At 47.7% G+C, this 19,942-nt stretch overlaps 1 protein-coding gene across 1 annotated transcript; it reads left to right on the forward strand.

Moving 5' to 3' along the window:
- Nucleotides 1–915: 915 nt before the first annotated feature.
- Nucleotides 916–13,831, forward strand: LOC120039845 (RNA-binding protein 26-like). Its single transcript, XM_038985208.1, has 7 exons — nt 916–1,013; nt 1,471–1,638; nt 4,069–4,173; nt 10,573–10,776; nt 11,499–11,585; nt 11,920–12,033; nt 13,123–13,831. Exons 1-7 carry the CDS (start codon nt 963–965, stop codon nt 13,210–13,212), a joined length of 819 nt encoding a protein of 272 aa, XP_038841136.1. The 5' UTR covers nt 916–962; the 3' UTR covers nt 13,213–13,831.
- Nucleotides 13,832–19,942: the final 6,111 nt, after the last annotated feature.

The raw sequence follows: 19,942 nt of genomic DNA on the forward strand, positions 1-19,942 counted from the left end.
GGAGGGAGGGAGGGAGGAGTAGATGGGAGGAGGGATGGATGGAGTAGAGGGAGGTGAGGATGGATGGGCAGTAGAGGTGGAGGGAGGGAGGGAGGAGGATGGATGGAGTAGAGGTAGGGTGAGGGGAGGGATGGAGTGGAGGGAGGGAGGGATGGAGTAGCGGCGAGGGAAGGGATGGAGTAGAGGGAGGGAGGGATGGATGGAGTAGGGGAGGGATTGGAGTAGACGAGGAGGATGGATGGAGGAGAGGGGAGGAGGGATGGCGGAGTAGAGGGAGGGTCAGGGAGGGTTGGACTGGAAGTAGAGGGAGGGATGGCCTGGAGTAGAGGAGGGAGGGATAGATGGAGTAGAGGGATCGGAGGGAGGGATGGATGGTGGAAGGGATGGATGAGAGGGTGGGATGGATGGAGTAGAGGGAGGGAGGGATGGATGGATGGAGTAGAGGGAGGGAGGGATGGATGGAGGGGAGGGATGGATGGATGGAGGAGAGGGAGGGAGGGATGGAGTAGAGGGAGGGAGGGATGGATGGAGGAGAGGGGGGAGGGATGGATGGAGTAGAGGGAGGGAGGGATGGATGGAGTAGAGGGAGGGAGGGATGGATGGAGTAGAGGGAGGGAGGGAGGGATGGAGTAGAGGGAGGGAGGGATGGATGGAGTAGAAGGAGGGAGGGATGGAGGAGAAGGTGGGAGGGGAAGGTGGGAGGGTGGATGGAGGAGAAGGTGGGAGGGGAAGGTGGGAGGCTGGAAGGTGGGGGGCTGGAAGGGGGAAATAAGGGTTAGGGAAGAGGTGTCATGTTCTTTCATCTCTAATCCTGTAAGGAGACTTCTGGGAAAAGAGTCTGAACGTAACAGTTGGCTCTGTAGCTTTTCCAGACGCTCAGAGCACTTTACCGTGGTTGTGGACGAGGTGAATTACCACTTTTAATATCCCCCTGACAGGAAGCCCTGCGGCTCCAACAGGAAATGAGGAAAAAGAAGCAGGAAATCCTGGAGAAACACATCGAGACTCAGAAGGTGAGTTTTTTTCCTCCATAGAGAATGATAGAGATCTCTAGTGGCCAACAGGAGGTTTTAAACATGGGTAGCTCCATTAAGGGCTTCCAACTATCATGGGCAGCGCCATTAAGGGCCTCCACCACGCTTCTGCCATTTTAAAGTAGTCAACGACGTGGGGTTTTCCTATGTGTTGTAGCCCTGTCCATGCTGTCACCAACGCTGGAAACGGCACATATATAGAAAGATGAGTCCTCTATCTATCTCTATGGTTTTACCTCACCCGTGGCTCAATTAATCTCTCCTTGATTCCTCTCTCCTTGATTCCTCTCTCCTTTCCTTCTCAAATCCCATTGAAGAAGAAGGTCTGAGGTAGAGGAGATGAGGTGGCCATGTAAAATGAATCCCTCTCTAGTCCCTAGAAGGTTGCTAGTATCATGTTGTTTTTCATCCTCTCTCTCGTACTCCCACGATCCAGCTGTTGATCTGTAAACTGGAGATGAACAAGACGATGAAGGCAGAAGACAAGGCAGTGATCATGACGACGCTGGGAACACTCACCAAGAGTATTACTAAACTACAGCAAGAGATTAAGGGGATCTCTAACCCGTCTGGAGTACGGGGGGCGCCCAAGAGCAAGGCTCAGGTACACACACACACACACACACACACTATAACTCAATCATCGTGATTTATTTAAACACTAATGTGTAATTTAACCAATATAACAAACCCAACTTTCTGAAGAGACAACAACGGCAGGGGAAATGCCCCCTGTCTGTGTTTGTGTCGAGGCCTCAACATCCAGCGGAGGTTTGGGAAACTCTCTGTGCCAGTCCATCATCCCCGTCTTGGACCAGTGTTAAAAATATATATATATTGTAAATGATGCTATTTTTAATCTAGGCTATATAATTGATAAAAAAAAAAAAAAGATGGATTCCTGAAGCTGTTCGTTATATCGTTTATTTATCATGCTGGTGGGGGGGAGGGCGGGGCAGGTCTCAAACAGCCTATAGATAATCTGTCAGGTGGGGGGGGGGGGGGGGCAGCTCTCAAACAGCCTATAGATAATCTGTCAGGTGGGGGGGAGGGGGGGGCAGCTCTCAAACAGCCAATAGATAATCTGTCAGGTAGAGAGAGCGGGGGGCAGGTCTCAAACAGCCTATAGATAATCTGTCAGGTAGAGAGGGGGGGGGGCAGGTCTCAAACATAGGCTCCTCTCGATCCTGGTTATAACAGGTAGGCTGCTCTGGATCCTGGTTAGGACAGGTAGGCTGCTCTGGATCCTGGTTAGGACAGGTGGGCTGCTCTGGATCCTGGTTAGGACAGGTAGGCTGCTCTGGATCCTGGTTAGGACAGGTAGGCTGCTCTGGATCCTGGTTAGGACAGGTAGGCTGCTCTGGATCCTGGTTAGGACAGGTAGGCTGCTCTGGATCCTGGTTAGGACAGGTAGGCTGCTCTGGATCCTGGTTAGGACAGGTAGGCTGCTCTGGATCCTGGTTAGGACAGGTAGGCTGCTCTGGATCCTGGTTAGGACAGGTAGGCTGCTCTGGATCCTGGTTAGGACAGGTAGGCTGCTCTGGATCCTGGTTAGGACAGGTAGGCTACTCTGGATCCTGGTTAGGACAGGTGGGCTGCTCTGGATCCTGGTTAGGACAGGTGGGCTGCTCTGGATCCTGGTTAGGACAGGTAGGCTGCTCTGGATCCTGGTTAGGACAGGTAGGCTGCTCTGGATCCTGGTTAGGACAGGTAGGCTGCTCTGGATCCTGGTTAGGACAGGTAGGCTGCTCTGGATGCTGGTTAGGACAGGTAGGCTACTCTGGATCCTGGTTAGGACAGGTAGGCTGCTCTGGATCCTGGTTAGGACAGGTAGGCTGCTCTGGATCCTGGTTAGGACAGGTAGGCTGCTCTGGATCCTTGTTAGGACAGGTAGGCTGCTCTGGATCCTGGTTAGGACAGCTAGGCTGCTCTGGATCCTGGTTAGGACAGGTAGGCTGCTCTGGATCCTGGTTGGGACAGGTGGGCTGCTCTGGATCCTGGTTATGACAGGTAGGCTGCTCTGGATCCTGGTAATAACAGGTAGACAAGCTACTCTGGATCCTGGTTATGACAGGTAGACAGGCTGCTCTGGATCCTGGTTAGGACAGGTAGGCTACTCTGGATCCTGGTTATGACAGGTAGACAGGCTGCTCTGGATCCTGGTTAGGACATGTAGACTACTCTGGATCCTGGTTATGACAGGTAGGCTGCTCTGGATCCTGGTTAGGACAGGTAGGCTACTCTGGATCCTGGTTATGACAGGTAGGCTACTCTGGATCCTGGTTAGGACAGGTAGGCTACTCTGGATCCTGGTTATGACAGGTGGGCTACTCTGGATCCTGGTTATGACAGGTAGGCTGCTCTGGATCCTGGTTAGGACAGGTAGGCTGCTCTGGATCCTGGTTAGGACAGGTAGGCTGCTCTGGATCCTGGTTAGGACAGGTAGGCTACTCTGGATCCTGGTTATGACAGGTAGGCTGCTCTGGATCCTGGATAGGACAGGTAGGCTGCTCTGGATCCTGGTTAGGACAGGTAGGCTACTCTGGATCCTGGTTAGGACAGGTAGGCTGCTCTGGATCCTGGTTATGACAGGTAGGCTGCTCTGGATCCTGGTTAGGACAGGTAGGCTACTCTGGATCCTGGTTATGACAGGTAGGCTGCTCTGGATCCTGGTTAGGACAGGTAGGCTGCTCTGGATCCTGGTTAGGACAGGTAGGCTGCTCTGGATCCTGGTTAGGACAGGTAGACTTAGGAGCGTCTGCTAAATGACGGAAATGTAATAAGCACATAGAAAATATGCCAACCCATTTAGAAGAGGAGTCTGAAATGTTTTGTCTTGTCTGCCTCTTTCTCTCTCTGCCTGTCTCTCTGCCTGTCTCTCTGCCTGTCTCTCTGCCTGTCTCTCTGCCTGTCTGTCTGTCTGCCTGCCTGCCTGCCTGCCTGCCTGCCTGCCTGCCTGTCTGTCTGTCTGTCTGTCTGTCTGTCTGTCTGTCTGTCTGTCTGTCTGTCTGTCTGTCTGTCTGTATGTCTGTAGGCTCAGAAGGAGTTGCTGGACACAGAACTGGACCTCTATAAGAAGATCCAGTCTGGAGAAGATACCGTTCAGCTGAAGATCAGATACACACAACTACAGTTAGAGGTACCGTTCAGCTGGAGATCAGATACACACAACTACAGTTAGAGGTACCGTTCAGCTGGAGATCAGATACAACTACAGTTAGAGGTACCGTTCAGCTGGAGATCAGATACACACAACTACAGTTAGAGGTACCGTTCAGCTGGAGATCAGATACAACTACAGTTAGAGGTACCGTTCAGCTGGAGGTCAGATACAACTACAGTTAGAGGTACCGTTCAGCTGAGGATCAGATACACACAACTACAGTTAGAGATACCGTTCAGCTGGGGATCAGATACAACTACAGTTAGAGGTACCGTTCAGCTGGAGGTCAGATACAACTACAGTTAGAGGTACCGTTCAGCTGGAGATCAGATACAACTACAGTTAGAGGTACCGTTCAGCTGGAGATCAGATACAACTACAGTTAGAGGTACCGTTCAGCTGAGGATCAGATACACACAACTACAGTTAGAGATACCGTTCAGCTGGGGATCAGATACAACTACAGTTAGAGGTACCGTTCAGCTGGAGGTCAGATACAACTACAGTTAGAGGTACCGTTCAGCTGGGGATCAGATACAACTACAGTTAGAGGTACCGTTCAGCTGGAGGTCAGATACAACTACAGTTAGAGGTACCGTTCAGCTGGAGATCAGATACAACTACAGTTAGAGGTACCGTTCAGCTGGAGATCAGATACACACAACTACAGTTAGAGGTACCGTTCAGCTGGAGATCAGATACACACAACTACAGTTAGAGGTACCGTTCAGCTGGAGATCAGATACACACAACTACAGTTAGAGGTACCGTTCAGCTGGAGATCAGATACAACTACAGTTAGAGGTACCGTTCAGCTGGAGATCAGATACAACTACAGTTAGAGGTACCGTTCAGCTGGAGATCAGATACAACTACAGTTAGAGGTACCGTTCAGCTGGAGATCAGATACAACTACAGTTAGAGGTACCGTTCAGCTGGAGATCAGATACAACTACAGTTAGAGGTACCGTTCAGCTGGAGATCAGATACAACTACAGTTAGAGGTACCGTTCAGCTGGAGATCAGATACAACTACAGTTAGAGGTACCGTTCAGCTGGAGATCAGATACAACTACAGTTAGAGGTACCGTTCAGCTGGAGATCAGATACAACTACAGTTAGAGGTACCGTTCAGCTGGAGATCAGATACAACTACAGTTAGAGGTACCGTTCAGCTGGAGATCAGATACAACTACAGTTAGAGGTACCGTTCAGCTGGAGATCAGATACACACAACTACAGTTAGAGGTACCGTTCAGCTGGAGATCAGATACAACTACAGTTAGAGGTACCGTTCAGCTGGAGATCAGATACACACAACTACAGTTAGAGGTACCGTTCAGCTGGAGATCAGATACACACAACTATAGTTAGAGATACCGTTCAGCTGGAGATCAGATACAACTACAGTTAGAGGTACCGTTCAGCTGGAGATCAGATACAACTACAGTTAGAGGTACCGTTCAGCTGGAGATCAGATACAACTACAGTTAGAGGTACCGTTCAGCTGGAGATCAGATACACACAACTATAGTTAGAGATACCGTTCAGCTGGAGATCAGATACAACTACAGTTAGAGGTACCGTTCAGCTGGAGATCAGATACAACTACAGTTAGAGGTACCGTTCAGCTGGAGATCAGATACAACTACAGTTAGAGGTACCGTTCAGCTGGAGATCAGATACAACTACAGTTAGAGGTACCGTTCAGCTGGAGATCAGATACAACTACAGTTAGAGGTACCGTTCAGCTGGAGATCAGATACAACTACAGTTAGAGGTACCGTTCAGCTGGAGATCAGATACAACTACAGTTAGAGGTACCGTTCAGCTGGAGATCAGATACACACAACTACAGTTAGAGGTACCGTTCAGCTGGAGATCAGATACACACAACTACAGTTAGAGGTACCGTTCAGCTGGAGATCAGATACACACAACTACAGTTAGAGGTACCGTTCAGCTGGAGATCAGATACAACTACAGTTAGAGGTACCGTTCAGCTGGAGGTCAGATACAACTACAGTTAGAGGTACCGTTCAGCTGAGGATCAGATACACACAACTACAGTTAGAGATACCGTTCAGCTGGGGATCAGATACAACTACAGTTAGAGGTACCGTTCAGCTGGAGGTCAGATACAACTACAGTTAGAGGTACCGTTCAGCTGGAGATCAGATACAACTACAGTTAGAGGTACCGTTCAGCTGGAGATCAGATACAACTACAGTTAGAGGTACCGTTCAGCTGGAGATCAGATACAACTACAGTTAGAGGTACCGTTCAGCTGGAGATCAGATACAACTACAGTTAGAGGTACCGTTCAGCTGGAGATCAGATACAACTACAGTTAGAGGTACCGTTCAGCTGGAGATCAGATACAACTACAGTTAGAGGTACCGTTCAGCTGGAGATCAGATACAACTACAGTTAGAGGTACCGTTCAGCTGGAGATCAGATACAACTACAGTTAGAGGTACCGTTCAGCTGGAGATCAGATACAACTACAGTTAGAGGTACCGTTCAGCTGGAGATCAGATACACACAACTACAGTTAGAGGTACCGTTCAGCTGGAGATCAGATACAACTACAGTTAGAGGTACCGTTCAGCTGAGGATCAGATACAACTACAGTTAGAGGTACCGTTCAGCTGAGGATCAGATACAACTACAGTTAGAGGTACCGTTCAGCTGGAGATCAGATACACACAACTACAGTTAGAGGTACCGTTCAGCTGGAGATCAGATACACACAACTACAGTTAGAGGTACCGTTCAGCTGGAGATCAGATACAACTACAGTTAGAGGTACCGTTCAGCTGGAGATCAGATACAACTACAGTTAGAGGTACCGTTCAGCTGGAGATCAGATACACACAACTACAGTTAGAGGTACCGTTCAGCTGGAGATCAGATACAACTACAGTTAGAGGTACCGTTCAGCTGGAGGTCAGATACAACTACAGTTAGAGGTACCGTTCAGCTGAGGATCAGATACACACAACTACAGTTAGAGATACCGTTCAGCTGGGGATCAGATACAACTACAGTTAGAGGTACCGTTCAGCTGGAGGTCAGATACAACTACAGTTAGAGGTACCGTTCAGCTGGAGATCAGATACAACTACAGTTAGAGGTACCGTTCAGCTGGAGATCAGATACAACTACAGTTAGAGGTACCGTTCAGCTGGAGATCAGATACAACTACAGTTAGAGGTACCGTTCAGCTGGAGGTCAGATACAACTACAGTTAGAGGTACCGTTCAGCTGGAGATCAGATACAACTACAGTTAGAGGTACCGTTCAGCTGGAGATCAGATACAACTACAGTTAGAGGTACCGTTCAGCTGGAGATCAGATACAACTACAGTTAGAGGTACCGTTCAGCTGGAGATCAGATACAACTACAGTTAGAGGTACCGTTCAGCTGAGGATCAGATACAACTACAGTTAGAGGTACCGTTCAGCTGAGGATCAGATACAACTACAGTTAGAGGTACCGTTCAGCTGGAGATCAGATACACACAACTACAGTTAGAGGTACCGTTCAGCTGGAGATCAGATACACACAACTACAGTTAGAGGTACCGTTCAGCTGGAGATCAGATACAACTACAGTTAGAGGTACCGTTCAGCTGGAGATCAGATACAACTACAGTTAGAGGTACCGTTCAGCTGAGGATCAGATACAACTACAGTTAGAGGTACCGTTCAGCTGAGGATCAGATACAACTACAGTTAGAGGTTCCGTTCAGCTGGAGATCAGATACAACTACAGTTAGAGGTACCGTTCAGCTGGAGATCAGATACAACTACAGTTAGAGGTACCGTTCAGCTGGAGATCAGATACAACTACAGTTAGAGGTACCGTTCAGCTGAGGATCAGATACAACTACAGTTAGAGGTACCGTTCAGCTGAGGATCAGATACAACTACAGTTAGAGGTTCCGTTCAGCTGGAGATCAGATACAACTACAGTTAGAGGTACCGTTCAGCTGGAGATCAGATACACACAACTACAGTTAGAGGTACCGTTCAGCTGGAGATCAGATACAACTACAGTTAGAGGTACCGTTCAGCTGGAGATCAGATACAACTACAGTTAGAGGTACCGTTCAGCTGGAGGTCAGATACAACTACAGTTAGAGGTACCGTTCAGCTGGAGGTCAGATACAACTACAGTTAGAGGTACCGTTCAGCTGAGGATCAGATACACACAACTACAGTTAGAGATACCGTTCAGCTGGAGGTCAGATACAACTACAGTTAGAGGTACCGTTCAGCTGGAGATCAGATACAACTACAGTTAGAGGTACCGTTCAGCTGGAGATCAGATACAACTACAGTTAGAGGTACCGTTCAGCTGGAGATCAGATACAACTACAGTTAGAGGTACCGTTCAGCTGGAGATCAGATACACACAACTACAGTTAGAGGTACCGTTCAGCTGGAGATCAGATACACACAACTACAGTTAGAGGTACCGTTCAGCTGGAGATCAGATACACACAACTACAGTTAGAGGTACCGTTCAGCTGGAGATCAGATACAACTACAGTTAGAGGTACCGTTCAGCTGGAGATCAGATACAACTACAGTTAGAGGTACCGTTCAGCTGGAGATCAGATACAACTACAGTTAGAGGTACCGTTCAGCTGGAGATCAGATACAACTACAGTTAGAGGTACCGTTCAGCTGGAGATCAGATACAACTACAGTTAGAGGTACCGTTCAGCTGAGGATCAGATACAACTACAGTTAGAGGTACCGTTCAGCTGGAGATCAGACACAACTACAGTTAGAGGTACCGTTCAGCTGAGGATCAGATACAACTACAGTTAGAGGTACCGTTCAGCTGGAGATCAGATACACACAACTACAGTTAGAGGTACCGTTCAGCTGGAGATCAGATACAACTACAGTTAGAGGTACCGTTCAGCTGGAGATCAGATACAACTACAGTTAGAGGTACCGTTCAGCTGGAGGTCAGATACAACTACAGTTAGAGGTACCGTTCAGCTGGAGATCAGATACACACAACTACAGTTAGAGATACCGTTCAGCTGGAGATCAGATACAACTACAGTTAGAGGTACCGTTCAGCTGGAGATCAGATACAACTACAGTTAGAGGTACCGTTCAGCTGGAGATCAGATACAACTACAGTTAGAGGTACCGTTCAGCTGGAGATCAGATACAACTACAGTTAGAGGTACCGTTCAGCTGGAGATCAGATACACACAACTACAGTTAGAGGTACCGTTCAGCTGGAGATCAGATACACACAACTACAGTTAGAGGTACCGTTCAGCTGGAGATCAGATACAACTACAGTTAGAGGTACCGTTCAGCTGGAGATCAGATACAACTACAGTTAGAGGTACCGTTCAGCTGGAGGTCAGATACAACTACAGTTAGAGGTACCGTTCAGCTGGAGGTCAGATACAACTACAGTTAGAGGTACCGTTCAGCTGAGGATCAGATACACACAACTACAGTTAGAGATACCGTTCAGCTGGAGGTCAGATACAACTACAGTTAGAGGTACCGTTCAGCTGGAGATCAGATACAACTACAGTTAGAGGTACCGTTCAGCTGGAGATCAGATACAACTACAGTTAGAGGTACCGTTCAGCTGGAGATCAGATACAACTACAGTTAGAGGTACCGTTCAGCTGGAGATCAGATACACACAACTACAGTTAGAGGTACCGTTCAGCTGGAGATCAGATACACACAACTACAGTTAGAGGTACCGTTCAGCTGGAGATCAGATACAACTACAGTTAGAGGTACCGTTCAGCTGGAGATCAGATACAACTACAGTTAGAGGTACCGTTCAGCTGGAGATCAGATACAACTACAGTTAGAGGTACCGTTCAGCTGGAGATCAGATACAACTACAGTTAGAGGTACCGTTCAGCTGGAGATCAGATACAACTACAGTTAGAGGTACCGTTCAGCTGGAGATCAGATACAACTACAGTTAGAGGTACCGTTCAGCTGGAGATCAGACACAACTACAGTTAGAGGTACCGTTCAGCTGAGGATCAGATACAACTACAGTTAGAGGTACCGTTCAGCTGGAGATCAGATAGACAGTTATAGTGAGTTGAAGGGTTCAACTGAAGGTCAGATTTGAGGCCTACCTCTAACTGTAGTTGTCTGTCTGATTGATTCATCTATTTCTGATTTCTTCACCCATTTTATATACTGTCTGTTGTGTCTCTGTTCAACCACCAGGGGGTGCTGTCACTCTGTCAGATGTGTTTCTGCTGCATGGCTGTGTTTCATCTTTATATATGGTCTCTTCTAGATTGCTTCGTGTGTTGAGATAACATTGATCATCCTGTCGTTGTCCCCCTTCCTCTCCAGGCAGCTAAGAGGGGGATCCTGGCTCCAGGGCGGGGCAGAGGGTCCCATGCTAGAGGCCGTGGGGGCCTGAGGAGCAGGGGTAGGGGTAGGGGTGGCCGGGGTAGGGGTCTCCCTGTCCACTCTACGGTAGACCACAGACCTAAAGCCCTGGAGATCTCTGGCTTTACTGAGACTGACCTCCAGGATCTGCTGCCACACTTTGCTGTGAGTTGAGCTTCTTCAACTAGTTTTAATGAACCCAGTCTGGTTTTAAACTAGTTTTATTCAACCATGTCTGGTTTAAACTAGTTTTATTCAACCCTGTCTGGTTTAAACTAGTTTTAATGAACCCTGTCTGGTTTAAACTAGTTTTAATGAACCCTGTCTGGTTTAAACTAGTTTTAATGAATCCTGTCTGGTTTAAACTCGTTTTAATGAACCCTGTCTGGTTTAAACTCGTTTTAATGAACCCTGTCTGGTTTAAACTCGTTTTAATGAACCCTGTCTGGTTTAAACTCGTTTTAATGAACCCTGTCTGGTTTAAACTAGTTTTAATGAACCCTGTCTGGTTTAAACTCGTTTTAATGAACCCTGTCTGGTTTAAACTCGTTTTAATGAACCCTGTCTGGTTTAAACTAGTTTTAATGAACCCTGTCTGGTTTAAACTAGTTTTAATGAACCCTGTCTGGTTTAAACTAGTTTTATTGAAGCCTGTCCTGGTTTTAAACATTTTGACAGTTTGTTGGAGGCCTTTATGTGATGTTTTTTGGGAAAAATAGAAAATAACTTGTATTGTTGAAAACAAAATGGTTGTCAGCAGTGCTCTGATGTCTGTTTACTTGGGTGAATGAATGAGTTCAGACTCTGGGACTAAGAGACCAGTGTGTTTTTACCTTCCTCCATCTTTCATCTTATTCCGTCTTGTTGTTTGCCCTTTTCTTCTCAAGCAATTTGGCGAGTTGGAGGATTGTCAGATAGATGAGGCATCCTGTCTGGCTGTCATCACCTACAGGAGCCGACCAGAGGCTGAACAGGTAAAGGGTTAAACACCATTCAACCCAGTGCTGTACGTTTTAAACCCAACGCTGGACGTTTTGAATCCAACGCTGGGCGTTTTGAACCCAACGCTGGACGTTTTGAATCCAACGCTGGACGTTTTGAATCCAACGCTGGACGTTTTGAACCCAGCGCTGGACGTTTTGAACCCAGCGCTGGACGTTTTGAACCCAGCGCTGGACGTTTTGAACCCAGTGCTACAACGCTGGCCAGTCATTCTCCACCTCGTTCTCATATGTCTTCCCTCTCTCTCCCTTCCTCTTCTCCTTTTCCCCCGGTGTTCCCCTCTCTCCTTCCTTCTCCCTCCCGTAGGCGGCGCTGCACGGTGTTCGTCTGAACAGCTGTGATCTGCGTCTGTCCTGGCACAAGCCTGCCGTCTTCCTGACCTCCCAGGAGCCTGATGAGCAGGAGGCAGATCATGACGAGGTGAGGGAGATGTGGTTTCGCCAGTTATGGACTACAGTATGTTACTAATGCTTCTGAAAGGGTGTTTGCAGGATGAGTGTGTGGGGCTCAGCGCTTCACAGCTAAGGCTTTCCCCCGAGGCCACGTGAATCCGATGAAAATGAGACGATGGGAGGCAAAAAAAAAAAAACATGTACGTTATTTTTTTTTGTCTCTTTATTAGCCTCAGGATCTTCCGCTGCTCTGTCGTACGCTACGTTCTTCAGTCTGAGACTGCCGTCGTTGAGGTCCTTTTGTGGTGACGAGGGACAGGAGAAGTCGTACCGGACTTAAGTCATCAGTCGATTATGAATCGTCTCTAACCGATCAGAGTATCAAAGCCAAATGAAAGAATTTTCAAACCACAGCTTTACCCAACGTGTTGTTCTGGCTGTGTCCCAACCCCATTAGTTTCTGGACCAATCAGACAGTGCCCAATGTGTTGGCTTTCCAGCGAAGGCTTGTGGAGGTACTCCGTTTCAGACTCAGTGAGGATGAAGAGGGTAGCAGGTAGCATAACGGTACTCCGTTTCAGACTCATTGAGGATGAAGAGGGTAGCAGGTAGCATAACGGTACTCCGTTTCAGACTCATTGAGGATGAAGAGGGTAGCAGGTAGCATAACGGTACTCCGTTTCAGACTCAGTGAGGATGAAGAGGGTAGCAGGTAGCATAACGGTACTCCGTTTCAGACTCATTGAGGATGAAGAGGGTAGCAGGTAGCATAACGGTACTCCGTTTCAGACTCATTGAGGATGAAGAGGGTAGCAGGTAGCATAACGGTTGAGATCGTTTGATCAGTAAACCGAAAGGTTGCTGGGTCGAATCCCCGAGCCGACACTAGGTGAAAAATCTCTGTGCCCTTGAGCAAGGCACTTACCCCTAATTGCTCCTGTAAGTCTCTCTGGATAAGAGTGTCTGCTAAATGACTCCAAATGTAAAGAAACTACCGTGATGTGGGCGTAACATTTGGCCAGATCAAAGAGTTTAGGATAGCCAGAGATCTTTCTACCTTTTTTGTCATTCATTATAAAAGTGTTTGTCTCACCCCCGTCTTGTCCCTTTTTTGTAGTTCCAGGAAGAGTCGCTGATTGATGATGCGTTGCTCCAGGACGACGACGAGGAGGATGACGACAACGAACCCCGCCCCTGGCGCAGATGAAGACGGCACCTGATTGGACAAATGTTACCGCAATTTTTATTTTTTATTTTTTTGCTTTGCAGTTTCTGATTGGCTGTTTGTTTGTTTTTTTAAACTACTAGACGTATTTCACAATAGGTCAGAACCTAAACAGCTAATTCATTCTGTTGTGGCGATTCAGAAGATTACTAGACAAAGTCATGTGGGAGTTTTATGTAAATATAGTGTTTTGTTTTTCCCGCCTTTTTTTATTTGTAAAAGTAGTTTAACAGGAAGATTGGTAACAGTTTTATTTTTTGTTTATCGGGTTGAAATGAAATGATACTAGATTACTTTAGAAAAAAATGTGGGCGTTGACTTGCTCAGATAAAACCGATGATGTAAAGAGCCCATGTTGAAACACTGTGCGATGTTTAAAACGATGAGAAATTGCAGAATGGTGATTTTACTAAATGACTGAAGAGTTTGACTGTGTGATATTAGGTGGCTTCTTGTGTAAATATTTTCCGTCTGGATTTTAATGATTTGTATGACAGCTTTGCTTCGGGATTCTTTCTTGGGATTTATTTTGAAATGTCAAAAAAATAAAAAATAAAGACTTCAAATGGTCAAAAAAAAAATCTGCTGCAAAAAAAAAAAATCCAGAAAAAAGCCTGCAGCTGTGATGGCATTGATGAAACAAAACCAGCTGAAAAAACATCCCACAGAAAGAGCTGACAAAATAAAGACCATTAAAAAAATAAAAAATTGTTTCACAAAAAGAGCAAATTTCCATATGGTTTTCCATTTACCATAAAAAAAAATCAGAAGGCAAGAACTATTTTCCATGTCCACATTTGGTGAGGCTCGGTGTCAGAAAGATGGTCTGGTGTCTCCGTAACGGTAAGTTCTGGTTATCTCTTGGTGTGGTATCTCCGTAACGGTAAGTTCTGGTTATCTCTTGGTGTGGTATCTCCGTAACGGTAAGTTCTGGTTATCTCTTGGTGTGGTATCTCCGTAACGGTAAGTTCTGTTTATCTCTTGGTATGGTTTCTCCGTAACGGTAAGTTCTGGTTATCTCTTGGTATGGTTTCTCCGTAATAAGTTCTGGTTATCTCTTGGTATGGTATCTCTGTAACGGTGAGCTGTATGGTTATCTCTTGGTATGGTATCTCTGTAACGGTGGTTATCTCTTGGTATGGTGAGCAGTGTGGTTCTCTTGGTCTGGTTTCTCCGTAATGGTGAGCTGTGTGGTTATCTCTTGGTATGGTATCTCCGTAACGGTGGTTATCTCTTGGTATGGTTTCTCCGTAATGGTGAGCTGTGTGGTTATCTCTTGCTATGGTATCTCCGTAATGGTGAGCTGTATGGTTATCTCTTGGTATGGTATCTCCGTAATGGTGAGCTGTGAGGTTATCTCTTGGTATGGTGAGCAGTGTGGTTCTCTTGGTCTGGTATCTCCTTAACGGTGAGCTGTGTGGTTATCTCTTGGTATGGTATCTCCGTAACGGTAAGTTCTGGTTATCTCTTGGTATGGTATCTCAGTAATGGTGAGCTGTGTGGTTATCTCTTGGTATGGTGAGCAGTGTGGTTCTCTTGGTCTGGTATCTCCTTAACGGTAAGCTATATGGTTATCTCTTGGTATGGTATCTCCGTACTGGTGAGCTGTATGGTTATCTATTGGTATGGTATCTCCGTAATGGTGAGCTGTGAGGTTATCTCTTGGTATGGTATCTCCTTAACGGTGAGCTGTGTGGTTATCTCTTGGTATGGTATCTCCGTAACGGTAAGTTCTGGTTATCTCTTGGTGTGGTATCTCCGTAACGGTAAGCTGTGTGGTTATCTCTTGGTATGGTATCTCCATAACGGTAAGCTGTGTGGTTATCTCTTGGTATGGTATCTCAGTAATGGTGAGCTGTGTGGTTATCTCTTGGTATAGTATCTCCGTAACGGTGAGCTGTGAGGTTATCTCTTGGTATGGTATCTCCTTAACAGTAAGCTGTATGGTTATCTCTTGGTGTGGTATCTCCGTAACGGTAAGTTGTGGTATCTCCGTAACGGTAAGCTGTGTGGTTATCTCTTGGTGTGGTATCTCCGTAACGGTGAGCTGTGTGGTTATCTCTTGGTCTGGTATCTCCGTAACGGTGAGCTGTGTGGTTATCTCTTTGTATAGTATCTCCGTAACGGTGATCTGTATGGTTATCTCTTGGTCTGGTATCTCTGTAACGGTAAGCTGTGTGGTATCTCCGTAACGGTGAGCTGTATGGTTATCTCTTGGTCTGGTATCTCCGTAACGGTGAGCTGTATGGTTATCTCTTGGTCTGGTATCTCTGTAACGGTAAGCTGTGTGGTATCTCCGTAACGGTAAGCTGTGTGGTTATCTCTTGGTCTGGTATCTCCGTAACGGTGAGCTGTGTGGTATCTCTGTAACGGTGAGCTGTATGGTTATCTCTTGGTCTGGTATCTCTGTAACGGTAAGCTGTGTGGTATCTCCGTAACGGTGAGCTGTATGGTTATCTCTTGGTCTGGTATCTCCGTAACGGTAAGCTGTATGGTTATCTCTTGGTATGGTATCTCCGTAACGGTGAGCTGTATGGTATCTCCGTAACGGTAAGCTGTATGGTTATCTCTTGGTCTGGTATCTCCGTAACGGTAAGCTGTATGGTTATCTCTTGGTATGGTATCTCCGTAACGGTGAGCTGTATGGTTATCTCTTGGTATAGTATCTCCGTAACGGTGAGCTGTATGGTTATCTCTTGGTCTGGTATCTCTGTAACGGTAAGCTGTGTGGTATCTCCGTAACGGTGAGCTGTATGGTTATCTCTTGGTATAGTATCTCGGTAACGGTAAGCTGTATGGTTATCTCTTGGTCTGGTATCTCTGTAACGGTACGCTGTGTGGTATCTCCGTAACGGTGAGCTGTATGGTTATCTCTTGGTATAGTATCTCCGTAACGGTAAGCTGTATGGTTATCTCTTGCTGACACAAGGTTACTACGTCTCCATCTGCTTTTCTGGGCTGCATCCCAAATGGCACCCTATTCCCTATATGGTGCACCCTATTCCCTATATGGTACACCCTACCCCCTATATAGTGCACTACTTGGGAGTTTTTCCTAGCCACTGTGCTTCTACACCTGCATTGCTTGCTGTTTGGGGTTTTAGGCTGGGTTTCTGTACAGCACTTTGAGATATCAGCTGATGTAAGAAGGGCTTTATAAATACATTTGATTTGACTTGGGCTCGGGTCAACAATAGTACCCAATATTAGGGAATAGGATGCCAGTTGAGATGCTCGCTAGTCTCCGTCGACACCAATCAATCCTGATGTTAAATACAGCTCAGTAGTTGGATAGTCATGGTTCGCTTTGGAGGTAATTAGCCTTTTTGTGTTTTCACATTTTGTCTCTTAGATGTGGGACCAGAGGACAACGGGACGTGATGTCTCTTAGATTTGGGACAACAGGACGTGATGTCTCTTAGATCTGGGACAACAGGACGTGATGTCTCTTAGATCTGGGACCAGAGGACAACGGGACGTGATGTCTCTTAGATCTGGGACCAGAGGACAACTGGACGTGATGTCTCTTAGATCTGGGACCAGAGGACAACGGGACGTGATGTCTCTTAGATCTGGGACCAGAGGACAACGGGACGTGATGTCTCTTAGATCTGGGACCAGAGGACAACGGGATGTGATGTCTCTTAGATCTGGGACCAGAGGACAACGGGACGTATTGTCTCTTAGATCTGGGACCAGAGGACAACGGGACGTATTGTCTCTTAGATCTGGGACCAGAGGACAACGGGACGTGATGTCTCTTAGATCTGGGACCAGAGGACAACGGGACGTGATGTCTCTTAGATCTGGGACCAGAGGACAACGGGACGTGATGTCTCTTAGATCTGGGACCAGAGGACAACGGGACGTGATGTCTCTTAGATCTGGGACCAGAGGACAACGGGACGTGATGTCTCTTAGATCTGGGACCAGAGGACAACGGGACGTGATGTCTCTTCGATCTGGGACCAGAGGACAACGGGACGTGATGTCTCTTCGATCTGGGACCAGAGGACAACGGGACGTATTATCTCTTCGATCTGGGACCAGAGGACAACGGGACGTATTGTCTCTTCGATCTGGGACCAGAGGACAACGGGACGTATTGTCTCTTCGATCTGGGACCAGAGGACAACGGGACGTATTGTCTCTTCGATCTGGGACCAGAGGACAACGGGACGTGATGTCTCTTAGATCTGGGACCAGAGGACAACGGGACGTGATGTCTCTTAGATCTGGGACCAGAGGACAACGGGACGTATTATCTCTTAGATCTGGGACCAGAGGACAACGGGACGTATTATCTCTTCGATCTGGGACCAGAGGACAACGGGACGTATTGTCTCTTCGATCTGGGACCAGAGGACAACGGGACGTGATCGGCAGGCAGCACACTTCCTCTCCTGATTTAACAATACATTTAGGATTTTACTTTTTGAAATGTTAATGACGTGATTTGGAATACATTTGTGGTGATTTGTAGTCAGTTATGTTTATACACTGCTCAAAAAAATAAAGGGAACACTTAAACAACACAATGTAACTCCAAGTCAATCACACTTCTGTGAAATCAAACTGTCCAATTAGGAAGCAACACTGATTGACAATAAATTTCACATGCTGTTGTGCAAATGGAATAGACAAAAGGTGGAAATTATAGGCAATTAGCAAGACACCCCCAAAAAAGGAGTGATTCTGCAGGTGGTGACCACAGACAACTTCTCAGTTCCTATGCTTCCTGGCTGATGTTTTGGTCACTTTTGAATGCTGGCGGTGCTCTCACTCTAGTGGTAGCATGAGACGGAGTCTACAACCCACACAAGTGGCTCAGGTAGTGCAGTTCATCCAGGATGGCACATCAATGCGAGCTGTGGCAAAAAGGTTTGCTGTGTCTGTCAGCGTAGTGTCCAGAGCATGGAGGCGCTACCAGGAGACAGGCCAGTACATCAGGAGACGTGGAGGAGGCCGTAGGAGGGCAACAACCCAGCAGCAGGACCGCTACCTCCGCCTTTGTGCCAGGAGGTGCACTGCCAGAGCCCTGCAAAATGACCTCCAGCAGGCCACAAATGTGCATGTGTCTGCTCAAACGGTCAGAAACAGACTCCATGAGGGTGGTATGAGGGCCCGACGTCCACAGGTGGGGGTTGTGCTTACAGCCCAGCACCGTGCAGGACGTTTGGCATTTGCCAGAGAACACCAAGATTGGCAAATTCGCCACTGGCGCCCTGTGCTCTTCCCAGATGAAAGCAGGTTCACACTGAGCACATGAGCACATGTGACAGACGTGACAGAGTCTGGAGACGCCGTGGAGAACGTTCTGCTGCCTGCAACATCCTCCAGCATGACCGGTTTGGCGGTGGGTCAGTCATGGTGTGGGGTGGCATTTCTTTGTGGGGCCGCACAGCCCTCCATGTGCTCGCCAGAGGTAGCCTGACTGCCATTAGGTACCGAGATGAGATCCTCAGACCCCTTGTGAGACCATATGCTGACACATGCACATTTGTGGCCTGCTGGAGGTCATTTTGCAGGGCTCTGGCAGTGCACCTCCTTGCACAAAGACGGAGGTAGCGGTCCTGCTGCTGGGTTGTTGCCCTCCTACGGCCTCCTCCACGTCTCCTGATGTACTGGCCTGTCTCCTGGTAGCGCCTCCATGCTCTGGACACTACGCTGACAGACACAGCAAACCTTTTTGCCACAGCTCGCATTGATGTGCCATCCTGGATGAACTGCACTACCTGAGCCACTTGTGTGGGTTGTAGACTCCGTCTCATGCTACCACTAGAGTGAGAGCACCGCCAGCATTCAAAAGTGACCAAAACATCAGCCAGGAAGCATAGGAACTGAGAAGTGGTCTGTGGTCACCACCTGCAGAATCACTCCTTTTTTGGGGGTGTCTTGCTAATTGCCTATAATTTCCACCTTTTGTCTATTCCATTTGCACAACAGCATGTGAAATTTATTGTCAATCAGTGTTGCTTCCTAAGTGGACAGTTTGATTTCATAGAAGTGTGATTGACTTGGAGTTACATTGTGTTGTTTAAGTGTTCCCTTTATTTTTTTGAGCAGTGTATATAATACATGTTTACTTGGTCACTTCTCTGAGTAATGATGTGACCATTTTAATGGAGGTCCTGTAGCACTTATAATGTGTCTATATAACAGGTTGTTGAGGCTGTACGCCTGTCCTGGCACCTGTACACCAGCCTGTCCTGTCGCCTGTACACCTGCCTGTCCTGCCGCCTGTACTCCTGCCTGTCCTGGCACCTGTACACCAGCCTGTCCTGGCACCTGCCTGTCCTGTCGCCTGTACACCTGCCTGTCCTGTCGCCTGTACACCTGCCTGTCCTGCCGCCTGTACACCAGCCTGTCCTGCCGCCTGTACACCTGCCTGTCCTGGCACCTGTACACCAGCCTGTCCTGTCGCCTGTACACCTGCCTGTCCTGCCGCCTGTACACCTGCCTGTCCTGCCGCCTGTACACCTGCCTGTCCTGCCGCCTGTACACCTGCCTGTCCTGCCGCCTGTACACCTGCCTGTCCTGTCGCCTGTACACCTGCCTGTCCTGTCGCCTGTACACCTGCCTGTCCTGCCGCCTGTACACCTGCCTGTCCTGCCGCCTGTACACCTGCCTGTCCTGCCGCCTGTACACCTGCCTGTCCTGCCGCCTGTACACCTGCCTGTCCTGCCGCCTGTACACCTGCCTGTCCTGCCGC

The sequence above is a fragment of the Salvelinus namaycush genome, unplaced genomic scaffold, assembly GCF_016432855.1.
Source record: "Salvelinus namaycush isolate Seneca unplaced genomic scaffold, SaNama_1.0 Scaffold3039, whole genome shotgun sequence".
Classification (NCBI taxonomy): Eukaryota; Metazoa; Chordata; class Actinopteri; order Salmoniformes; family Salmonidae; genus Salvelinus; species Salvelinus namaycush.

Excerpts from the sequence above, each read along its gene's own strand:
- LOC120039845 (XM_038985208.1), top strand. The coding sequence starts at position 963 with ATGAGGAAAAAGAAGCAGGAAATCCTGGAGAAACACATCGAGACTCAG. Across the intron at positions 4,174-10,572 it reads ACACACAACTACAGTTAGAG|GCAGCTAAGAGGGGGATCCT; the intron begins GTACCGTTCAGC and ends CTTCCTCTCCAG. Across the intron at positions 10,777-11,498 it reads ATCTGCTGCCACACTTTGCT|CAATTTGGCGAGTTGGAGGA; the intron begins GTGAGTTGAGCT and ends TTTCTTCTCAAG.